The following is a 12679-nucleotide window of genomic DNA, read 5'->3' as shown; positions in this document are numbered from 1 at the left end:
AGAATTTCCAAGATTCACTGACTTTAACATTTTTGTCAAGCAGTGGACCAAGAGGTTGGTTTGAACTGCAAGGTCAGTGGTTCGAACTAACCAGCCACTCCTATGTGTCACACTATGAACGTATTCCCCAATAATTGTTGAGTACAATAGGTCTGGGAGTACTATCTATTCATGTATCAATATATTAATTTAGAAGGACATGACCTGAAAGTTTCTCCTGACCTATAATGAAACAATAGAATAGAAGTCAGCGTGTGTCTACGGTAAGCGCAGTGTTCTGGATGATTTGTCTATCCATACTTCATATACACTGCATATATGGATACACTGGAGATATGAAAGTGTGAGTTTCTCTGCCTTAAGAAATCCCTGCATTGCACTAATCCTTGGCTTCTTTTTCTATTATGAACAGAAAGCTTCATTTTGTCCCCTTGGCTATCACTTCTTCAAGTGGTTGACGTAAAGGCGATGATGATTTACTGAGGTGAAACCACGGGAAATATAATTGGCATGTCCTGTGATAATACTCTTATAGTTAGAAATTCAGGAGAATTAGAGGAGCAGAGCAACCAATGGGAGTGAAACAACTGGAAGATTCACAAGTTCTGCTCATCTGTGTGCACAAGAATGCCGTCTAAAGACGTATAAGGGATTTTTCAGGAATCACTGGCACCTCTAATCACTTTTGTTTGTTTTACTCAAAACCATATTCATGAATAGCATACTTAATGGAATTGGGGTATAGAGGGAAGAAGTAATACAGAGAAGTGTTCAACATTCAGGTTGTCTAGTATGTAAAGAAATCTAATCGGTTTTGTATTTTTATTAATTTTTGTTATTGTTGTTTTTACTTTACACAAAGGTTCACTCCTGGAGGAAACAGTAGCTGTCAGAATTGATGTTACAGTTAGGTTTATGAAACTTGTACTGGAATTAGGGTTAAGCCTCTTGTATTAGAGTTGGCTTAGGAATCTGACATTTGAGTTAGGGTTAAGGATTCAGGTTTAGAGTCTGGTTGTGGTTGTTTTTAAGTACTATCAAGGCCATTCCAAACCATAGTGAACATGAATAGGGTTTCTGAAGAGAGGCTGGTGAGTGTGAACCACAAACCTTGTAGCTCAAACTCACTCTGCAGTCTAATGCATTAACCCACAGCACCACATTAGCACTCCTGGGTCAGGTTAGGGTTTAACATTTAAGTTTAGAATTAGGGTGATGCGGTGGGTTTATGGTTAGGGTTCTGTGTTAAGGTTGATGGTGAATATAAGGATGATGGCAGTAGTTAGGAGCTTAGAGGTGGATGTGGTCGTTATGTAGCTATGCAAATCAGCAGGGGAGATGGCAGAGCTGCATGCAGGGAGACTCTGATACCATACAAATGCAGATTCTACCAAGTGTCACAGCTCAAACCAGGAAGAAGTATTTTCCCTGGGAAGGCATAAATGAGCATATTATTTACCAAGACTATCAGAAATGAACATTGCTATGTGGTCCATATATCACATGGTTATTCTTCACTGCAGAACAAGAGGAAGGAATGATACTCCATGTTGATCATTGGGAATTGTTTCTTTGTTCAGTGTGGGACACATAATTGGGGCTTATGAAATAAAATTATGGAAAAGTTTGTGTCATTTCCAAGCCCCAATTCAGACTCCATTCTTAAAAAAAAAAAATCTCCCTTTCTCCAGTGTTGCTAACCTTCCATTGATTCATATGGTTTCAAACACGTTGGCTTCAATATAAATGACATGAAAGGGTTTTCACAATAAAGCCAATAGTTTTAATACAAAAATGTGTTGTAATCATCCCTACACCAAACATGAGACTGTCTCTCTTATCCAACTTCCAACATGGCAACCAGGGAAATAGGTCCAAACTAATGAATGAGCAGGGAAGGAGCACTAAGGCCTAGCCAATGATGCCAGCCCAGTGTGCAAGATGCAAGACTCTTCTAATGGGCTCAGGGATGTTCTACTGAATTTACCAATACATTATTATCAGATATGTATCACAGACTAGGATTCTTTGTAAACAATTTTGCCTGTTTTCTCATTTATTTTTCACAGCTGTTACACTCCAAAATACTATTCGTTTCTCAACTTTATCTCAGCATTTGTTCCTATTCCTGGAACTTGCCAGTTTTCGGACCTATTTGTTAAATGGATGGCTGGTTCCTCTTGAGGAATGGTCATACAACATAATAAGAAATATGTTCTGTAACGATGCACCTAGGCATACCCCAAGTGGAACTCTGTCCATACAACTGCACATTGAGGAAAGGGAACCCCAGGCATTGTATGTACTGGTGAATACAGGATCTGAGTTGGCATTGATGTTAAAGATACAGGGCCTGGGCCTTATGGAATCCATGCTGCCAAGGGACCAAGATCATATGCATATGAATGGGGTTAGTCCAAGGTAGAGGAAAAGATTGAATTTGAATGTTTTAAAAGGTTTATGTGTTTGACTGTGTTATGGATATTGGCTTCTCCTGCCTATAAGTATAAAATAGGCATACACATGTGATAGAAATATTGGGAATTATTATTACACACAGCTTGTTAACCTGCCTTCAGCTTATAATTGATTGGATTTGCTAAAAGGGGAGTTATCATTTGCCCTGAGAAATTAGGCTTTATGCTTTAAATCTTTGTAATGTATGGGGGATTGGTGGAATTTTGAACCCCACTCAAAACCTTCAGAGGTGGGATATTTGCATTTGAAAAGACATGCAGACTAACTCAGAACTCCTGGGAGAACAGGATTTTAAAGCAAGGACTAAAGCAGACAGATGTTTGTTTTGATATTGGGAGATATCAAGATGAGGAAAATCCATCTATCAGATTAAACCACTTTCAGGACTGAAAGTTAAAGGGAACTGGTGAGCCACATGCTCACTGGTGACCACCTACTTCTACTTGTAAGTGGAATGGGGGTAAATACAGCAATGAAGATATGGGCTGAGTTTGGACATGTTCTATTGGAACACATTGACCTTGAGATAAGAGGAGTAGGCAGGCTGGCTGTTTGAAGTTTGGGAAGCTGTTTGAACTCCTAAGCCCATAGCCCTGACCTAGCCCATGGAGTCTAGGGCTGAGAGTGAAGGGGAAGCTGATTTGATGTGCAGGGAGGTGTGTGTGTGAACTTCAAAGTTGAAGCTGGTACCCATTTGACTTAGCTTGGGTGGCTGTTGTTGTTTTTAAGTGGCATCAAGCTGCTTCTGACCCATAGCGTCTGAATAGGGGCTGGTGAACTTGATTCAAAAACCTACTGATTCAAACCAACTTTGCAGTCCATCTAGAACATTAACTCACAATACTACACCAGGACACGGCATAGATGTCTAGGGTTGAGCTAATTAGAATCTTCCCCAGATGAAGATAAAGATGTTTGATGCTCTTAGCATGTGTCAATTGCTACAATTTCTTGGACTGGCCTTTTATGAATGCAGTTGCTCAAAATTCCTTCTGGAATGTGAAATTCTTCATATCAAGGAACATGTTTTTCTCAGTGTTCTAGGTTGATAGGATGTGGCAATTTAGACCATGACTAGTAGATATGGAGAGCTATAAAGCATGAAATGACTGACTTCCAAACTTCCATGGATGTGCTTAGTTTTAGAGTGAGGGAGTATGGTAAAATCCTCACTGATTAGTCTTCCTCTTTTCCAGATGAGTCTGGTGAAATGGGGAAGAGAGTAATGCTGATAGGAATTTATGATTTCAGTTGTGAGCAACTGTTAGTAGGATTAATTGTGATTGTCAAAACTGTAATTGTAGATAATGTGTAACTAAAAGAAAGGAGTAGTTTTCTTTTATTTCAGGAACAAATCATCCCAGGACCATCAAGAAAGATGAGCATAATTGGAGCATGGGATCCCTGCCTGGAAAAGTAGCAACAGCAGAGAAGGTGGCAGAGGCGGTGGCATGGAAAGTTGGAGTAGCTATGGACTCTAGGCCTATGGATAGAGTAAGGCTGTGTCTATGGGAAGAAGGCTGGCTTGCAGAATGTAAATTAATATACATATAAATGAATATACATTTTTGTTTCATTTTGTATGTGTCATCAAATATTTTTGCTTTGTTTATTTGTGGCATATAAAATCTAAATGGAGCCAGTGTGGTTTTGGTTCTATGTGTTTTAGTTATATCATGTTTGATGCAAGTATGGCTTTACAATTTTTTTTATTTGGAGTTTATACATATAATTTATATATTCCTAGTTGAAAAGGGTGGATTGTAATAGTTAGTGTTTTGTGTTTGCCTGAGTAGGCTAGCATTTCCAGGGGTTTCCGATTGAGATGTGCTTATTTCCATGGTGATGAAACCTAATACAGGCATAGTTAACTCTATGGTGAGTGGTTATGAGAACCATCTCAGTGTAAAGGACACTTGCTTGGGGGTGTAGCCTGCTCTCAATATAATTGAAATTCTGGAGGTCCTCTCTCTCTCTCTTCCGCTGGGCACCTGGGAGTCTGCAATTTGTACACTATTTCCTTGATAATAAACTTCAGTCTCTCTGTATCTATCTATCTATATATATATATTTGTTGTTGATAAGTGCCGTGGAGTGGTTCTGACTCACAGTGATCCTGTACAGGGTTTCTGAGGCTGTAAATCTTTATGGGAGCAGAAAGCCTCATCTTTCTACCGTGGAGCAGCTGGTAGTTTCAAACTGCTGACCTTGTATTTCACAGCCTGACTCATAACCCCTAGGCTACCAGAGCTCCTTATATGTGTATGTATATATCACCAGTTTTGCTTCTGTAGAAAACTAGGCTAATACAATAGAACTTACTGGTCTTCTTTGTAGGCATATGGATATATTTTTGCAGCTGTTTCTCCTTATTTTGAGTGTGCCCAATCAACAAGTGGAGGTCTTCAAAGCTTTACTCTATTTGTACCATCATGGTCAACTCTACTTTGAGGATGCAGCTCTTCCCCAGTCTTATTTTGTGCCTTCCAACCTGAGGGGCTCATCTTCTAGTACTATATCTGACAATATTCTGGTACTCTTCATTATGTTTCAGTATTCAATATTCTGGTGCTGACAGTGTTCCCCTGCTATCCATGAGGTTTTCAGTGACTAAACACTCAGAAGTAGTCTGCCTTTAGTTCTTCTGAGTTTGTCTTAGTCTGGAAGCTCAGCTGAAACCTGTCCACCATGGTTTACCTTGGCAGCATTTAAAATACTGATGACAAAGGTCCAGCATCACAGCAACATGAAGGTACCACATCCAGCATCTCAGCAACATGCAGGCTACCACAGTCTGACACACTGACAGATGCGTGGTGGATTTGTGTGTGTGTGTGTATATATATATATACATATATATATAGAGAGAGAGAGAGAGAGAGTTTGTTTTGTGCTATAGAATTGGTTCCAACACACAATAACCCTCTATAGGACATTCGAGCAGTGACTGGTGGGTTTGAACCACTGACCATGTGGTTAGCAGTCCAGTGTTTATACTATTGGACACACCAGGACTCCTACACACACACACACACATAGAGAGAGAGAGAGAGTGAGCCCAGGTGGAGCTGTAGATAAGCACTGAAGCACAAGGCCCGTGGTTCAAACTCACCAGCTCCAACTCAGAAACCCTATACAGGGCATGGTTGCTCTGAGACAGAACAAATGTGATGACACTTAAAAACAGCAATAGATATATATGGTCACCGGCAGATGCTGAATTTCAAGAATTAAAATTTAAAAGTGTAGAAAGCAACAATGAAAACTAAACAGACAACAAAAAAAAGTTGTCAGAATGAGTGGACAGTCCCATTTATTCTTTCAGCAACTGACGCACTGAACAAGTGAAAGCAAGCACTTCTGAGATGTCAGAGCTCTGGACAGCAGCAGAAGTGCTGGAGGTTAGGGTTGGATCCAGATACTGGGACAAGAAAGAACAGGAATGGCACAGAAGGTAGGAGAACATACCTGCTAGGATTAGTCACACTCCTTTATGGCCAACATCTGGGGTCTACACTTGGCAACAGCCCAAACAGGGAATACACAAAGAAAGTTAATCTGATGGAGCTGTTGTTGTTAAGTGCTGTCCAGTTGGTGCTGACTCATAGTGACCCTGTATAGCATTTCCGAGGAGTGGCTGGTAGGTTTGAACTGCCGACCTTGTGTTCAAATCTACCTTCCAGTCTAGTACCTGCTCTACAGCACCACACCAGGACTCCAGAAGACCTCAGACCACGAGCTCCACAGATGGAAATGTCTGGTCCCTGCACACAGCACGACACCATGGGAGAGCCTGTGCAGGGGCACCCATGAAGGAAAGACAGAGAGAGACCCCCACCTTTGTCACAAGAAAGTCAAGTAGGAAAATTTCCTCAGTATCTCCAACCGAGTAAACCAACCCTCGTTTAGATGCTTATTGAATTCCAACATCAAGCATCCTGAAATCCAGAGCCAACTCTGAAAATCATTAATATAAGCATGTCCTTTAGTGATTCTCAGGTGAAATCCAAGCTCACTGCCTCTTAGCTGATTCTGACTCATATGTATAGCCCCGCCCCAACCTGGGCCCAGTCATCAACAGGCCCACTGGGAAATGCTACAGAGACCACCACAGGGGGAGTGCTCTTATAGCCAACATTCCACCTGCCTCCCTGCACAGCCCCCAGCACAGGACTTAGAAACTAACTGAACACATACATCAGGGATTTGGTGTGGGCTTCGTTGGGCCCCTTTGCACTGATGATGGCTGACTGAACCAGTTGTATTCTGAGAAAAATTCACGTTGAGTACCTCCACAACTAACATCCTACTGGGGATGTCTGATAGCAAAAAGTCATTCCTGGGGTCTGTTCAGAGTATGACACCCCTCCCCACACACACACTGCCCCCTGCAGGCTACAGTGAGATGCTTCAGGAGGTTCCCCTGCAGTGAATCTGCTCTCAGAGTCAGCACTCTACCTGCATCACTGAGCCCCCCAAAGGTCAGGACTATGAAACCAGCAGAAAAAAACACATTAGGAGTCTATTTGGATCCACCTGAGTAAATTTCTAGATGATGCTATAGGATAGGCACTGGACTGCTAGCCACAAAGTTGGCAGTTTAAAACTACCAGCTGATCTGAGGGATCAGGAGAACACTTTGTGCTCTCACAAAGATTTATAGCCTTAGAAACCCTAGACAGGGTTGCTATGGACCAGAACCAAATCAGTGGCGGTGAGTTTGTTTGTGTGGTTGTTGTGCATTTTCCCCATTTCTTATTAGCACGGGAAACTGCTGTGTGAGGATACCTACCGTGTGCTGGGAAGCAGGCAGCTTGAGTAGAGGCGACATTCACAGCAAACAGTCCCCAGTACAGGGAAATTATAGCAACAGGAAGACCACAGCTAGCCAGAGAGTGATACTCCCTCCTCACCCTGTAACTGCCCATTACCAGGGATTGACAAACTGTTAGAGAATGTCACTGCAGAGGAGCAGACTCCATAGTCAGCACTCTAGGGTCCTCTTGGGGCTCCATGAGGATCAACTTTGATTTGTCAGCTTCTCCTTCTGATCCACACTGAGAACTGCTGTCTAAGGCTGCTGTGTGCTAGGGAGCAAGCATCTTGAATGGAGGTTACAGCCACAGTCAGAATACTATGGTGTGGTCTCTGATTGCAACAAGGCAGACCTCTCTCACCGAGTAACTACAATCCACCATTGTTGTTAAGAGCCTTTGTGTCAGTTCTGACTCATAGAAACCCTCCAAAGGGTTTCCGAGGTGCAAGTAGTGAGTTTGAACCACTCACCTTACCCCTCTAAACAATCTTGTAGTCTAGTACATTAACCCACAGCATCAAACCATGGCTCTAAGACTGATTCAAATTCCTACAGAAGTCCCCTAAAGTGGAGCTTGTAGAAGGACAAATAAGAAGAGACTATCCACTCACCCCACAACCATCACAGTATGAGTAGGACCTAAACCAAGAAGACAGATTTTTTGGATGTTCTTCTAGGAATTGCCAACTTTCTCTCCTGAAACAGAGGAAAGACTGCACTTGTTGTTGTAGGTGCCATCAAGTCGGTACTGACTCATTGCAACCTTATGCACAGCAGAACGAAACACTGTCCGATCCTGGGCCAACCTCACTACTGCTGCCACACTTGAGTCCATTGATGCTGCCACTTTGCCACTCAATCTCACTGGGTGTCTTTCTCCTTTTCTCTGACTCTCCACCTTACCAAACATGATATCCTTCTCCAGAGACTGGTCCCTCCTGACAATATGTCCAAAGTATGAGAGATGAAGTTTGGCCATCCTGGCCTCCAAGGAGCACTCTGGCTGCACTTCTTCCAAAACAGATCTATTGGTTCTTTTGGCAGCCCATGGCACTTTCAATATTCTCCTCCAACACCATAACTCAAAAGCATCAATTCTTCTATAGTCTTCCTTATTCGCTGTCCAGCTTTTGCATGCATAAGGTTATTGGAAAAAAAATTTTTTTTTTTGTATTTTCAAAGCCTGCAGGACTTCCCCTGAAAGCCAGTTCAGACAGAAGCAGCCCCAAACAACAGGGAATGATGCCTTAGGAAACCTGGAAGGAAACAATCAGACACAAAGGGGACTCCCCTGGATATGGGTTCTCTGCCTAAAAACCTGGTCACACAAACAGAGCAGGGAAACCAGCACTAACCAGAGAGAGGGGAAAGGACTGAGCATCCAGGAAGACGGTGTGAGCAGGCCATAATACGTCATCTGAGGTATGGCACCACCTGGTGGACAGATTTAGCACAGCATGCTTTCTGGAGCGTTTGTTATTGGTGGTGGTGGTGGTTATGTGCCCTGGAGTGGGTTCCGACACATAGCGACCTTGTTTAGAGTTTCTGAGGCTGTAAATCATTATGGGGGCAGAAAGCCTCATATTTCTCCCAAGAAACAGCTGGTATTTTTGAACTGCTGAACCTGAGGTTAGCAGCCCAATTCGTAACCACTACGCTACAAGAGCTCCTTGTTATTGTTGTTAGGTGCCATGAAGTCAGTACCCTATGTACAACAGAACAAAACACAGCCTGGTCCTGGAGTGGTTTGGGTGTGGTTAAACATTGAAACCCAAGATCAGGAGCTTTCAGATCCTGTTTTTAAAAGGAGGGAAAATAAGGGAGAGGAAACAGTAAATAAAAAGTTGCTGACCACCTAAAAGGTTTTTTAAAAAGACATGCAGGCAAAATACTAGGGATAACTGGAAAAGTTAACACCCCAAAAATTTCTAGTGCCAGAACAAAAATAAGACACACAAAAATAACAAGGAAACAATATCCATCTAAGTAAGCCTGACAAAGGGAATGAAAACTCAAATAGGGATGACCAAGTAATGAAAGAGAAAAAGAAGAAGACTGCAATACAACAACATTAAACATAATTAAAGAATTTAGTAAAATATAAACAAAGAGCTAAAAGAAAAAGAAAAATCCAGAAAAGATCTGAAAATGAAATATGTCAGCCAAATGGACAATAACTAAAATGACACAATAGAAGATACACAATAGAATAAACACAATAAAAGGACTCACAAAGACATTTAACCAAGCAGAAGAATCAGAAATATTGAGGCTACATCTGGGAACATCTTGACATCAATCTCCCCCTGGATCTAGTCGCTACAAAGTGTAGGAAGCCCAGGTTGAAATGCTGCACTCCACTGTGGCTTATCTGTTTTACTGCTCAATGATTTCTCCTTTTATATCTCAAAAGACATTGACTCAACATACAGCCAAATCCTGCAGATCATATCTGGGCTATTAAACATCATACAGTGAGTATTTATAACATACAGGTAATTATATTAGATCACTCCTCATCACATCAAATCACATCATGTGGGTGTCTGAAATATACTAGACCTCATCCTGGAGACAATGACTACACATTAACTGCTAAACTCCTGAGACTCCTGGGTGAGCCAACTTGGCACAAATCCATAATTATCACAGTGAACAAAATCTCAACATAGTTACATAAGTAAATATTACTTCTCAACAACTCAAACACAGAAGTATACAATTCTTACCATTTTACTTTAGTAATTTCTCAAGTTTCTCAAACTCCTTAACCCATGTAATTTTTAAGTTATGTGATTCTAACTTTGATAATTATATTGTTATCATCTTTAAAATATTTCCAAGTTTAGGTTTGCATTAATTGGAAATTAAAGCTGAGTGAATTTTTACCATGTGGTTTTAACTTTAAAAGTTTTAAGATGTTTTCACTGGGATATAAACAATGACCACTTTTAAGCTGAAGTATATGTCCCCATCACCTGACATGTTAATGCTTATACAAATGGTCTGGCATATTGACAAGTGCATAGCTACACTCAGCAGCTATGAGGGGAGACCTGCTCTTTTGCATTTCTAACAAACTCCCACTGATGCCCCTGATGCTGCTGAATCTGGGACAATATGGAGCAGCCGGTTGTGAGCATTGTAAGGATGAAATCTGCTACATCTTTAACAGTCGGCTGTTGTTCAATTAAGAAATATTTTCAAGTTTTCTTAAATAGTCTCCTCATATTAGATGTAATATTTTCAGTTTTTTCTACTCATGAAATGACTTAATGACATTTTATTTCCATATTAATCAACTTGCTGAAATCCCAGTGGGTTCTGACTCACAAGGATCCTATAAGTTTCCAAGGAGTTACTGGTGATTTTGAATACAGAACTTGTGATAAGAAGTCAAGTGCTTATCCTACAGTACCAACTTGCTGAAGATACTTGGAAGCAAATCTAAGCATAACCTAGGACATTCCCTACTGCAACCTTTTGAGAGTCTGGGTAATAATGACCTTGCTGGGTATCTTCTATCAACTTCATTTTTTCCATGGAGTTTTGAAGTACATTTCATACAATCTTTTTTCTCTATAGTCTCTTGTAGTTTTGTCAAAAAATGGACCCTACCATAAATTTATCAGGAGAAGGAAAGGATTCATTACTCTCCATCAGCACCTAGAGCCTCACACAGAAATGAGAGCCACAGCACCTCCATGCCTGGACACCAACACAGGTCTGAGGACCATAGAGTTAGGCACCAGATACCTTCAGTATAGATGCACTTGCACTCTGGAGAATCATATGAGAATCACTCATTTCCAGTGTCTGCTTCCCTGGCAAGGAGAGTCCCAAGGCTTGGAAAATTGCTTGGATTCTAATGATCTAAATAGGATTGTTATAACAGCTCCTGCTTAAAATACTGAGACTGGCTTTACTTTTCAAATATGAACTCTGATTAATACTAAACCAGAGCATTATTATTTCTGTCATTCTTTAGATTAGGACAGGCATTGTCTATGTCTATGCTGCTGGGATTAAGGAGAAAGAAATGAGAGTAAGTGTTCTGAGGAGCCAACCTAGCCCCTTCTGAAAAAACAACCACATAGAATGGTTGTATCTGTAAAGACACAAAGCAGATGGAGGCACAAAGAGAAACCCCTGGGACAGCCCAGCCTCACACATCTGCTCCGCCAAGCAGGGGGTTTATGTTCAAGCATGTAACACTGTGGGAGGGCTATACCTATTCTGCTGACAGTAATAAGTTCCAAAATCTTCAGCTTCCAGGCTGCTGATAGTGAGAGTGAACTCTGTCCCAGACCCACTCCCACTGAATCTGTCTGGGATGCCATCAGCCCTGTCGGTTGCATCATAGATGAGGAACCTGGGAGCCTGCCCAGGTTTCTGCTGATACCAGGCTAAGTAGCTGCTAACACTCTCACTGGACCTGCAGGTGAGGGAGACTCTTTCACCAGGAGACACAGAGAGAGAAGCTGGGGACTGAGTCATCACAATGTCTCCCATGGCATCTGAAGTTGGAAATAAAACACAAAGTCACACATATGATCTAACCATACCACGTGGTCTTCACAGAAGACCCAATCTGTATTAAAAATAAGCCTATATTGAGCTTTATTCATTTTGTTAGCCTGGCAAAGGTATCAGATTCCAGGACCTAAGAATATTGAAAAAAGTTTTCACTGAGAGAACCATCCCTATTGCCCTCACCTGGGAGCCAGAACACTAGCAGGCAGAGAAGCTGAGTTGGGCCTTCCATGGTTCACTCTGTGCCCCAAGTGAGACAGATCTTCCCCTGAGTGCAGACCCAGCATTCATATGGGCTCTGGGGGACCAGGTGGACTGGAAGGAATATGCAAAGCAGGTGGGTGGGGCCAGCTGGGCTTCCAGCTGCAGAGAGGCTTTGTCTGCTCTTCTCTGTACATGAGCAACCATCCTCAGGAGGCCCAGTCAGAAAAGGCTTCAACCATTTATGAATTAGTTTTATCCGTAGTCACAGATGAGTTGTTAAAATCACAAACCCTCTAAAAGAGAGGACTAGTGTTAAGATGTTTGGCTCTCTTTTGAATCTTGGTTTCCCTTGCCTAAATTTGTAAAATAGATACTTGAGTTGGAAAGAGAGTAATAGCCAGAAACATCATTACACAAGGCTTTTAAGTCTGTCTTCAGCCTACAACTGATTGGAATATCTTAAAGGGAGCTAGAAGTTGCCCAGTGAAAGAGGCTTCCTGTGGAGCCTTTACATTGCACAAGACTATAGATGGAACCAGAACCCCATCCAGAACTGACTGAGGTAGGAAATTTCCACTGGAAAGGACGAGTAGACCAGCCTGGAGCAGCTAAAAGAACAGAAGATACTTCGTGAGAGAAGACTGGCAG

General features: G+C 41.7%; 1 gene segment (V, D, J or C); it reads right to left on the bottom strand.

Annotated features, from left to right (window-relative positions):
* Positions 1 to 11494: 11494 nt before the first annotated feature.
* On the bottom strand, positions 11495 to 12059 carry LOC102824454. The segment is given in 2 exon segments: positions 11495 to 11811; positions 12011 to 12059. Coding segments are annotated over 2 exon segments (366 nt in total).
* Positions 12060 to 12679: the final 620 nt, after the last annotated feature.

This window comes from Chrysochloris asiatica, unplaced genomic scaffold (genome assembly GCF_000296735.1).
Source record: "Chrysochloris asiatica unplaced genomic scaffold, ChrAsi1.0 scaffold00526, whole genome shotgun sequence".
NCBI classification, from domain to species: Eukaryota; Metazoa; Chordata; class Mammalia; order Afrosoricida; family Chrysochloridae; genus Chrysochloris; species Chrysochloris asiatica.
This window is presented reverse-complemented; position numbering and strand designations above follow the sequence as displayed.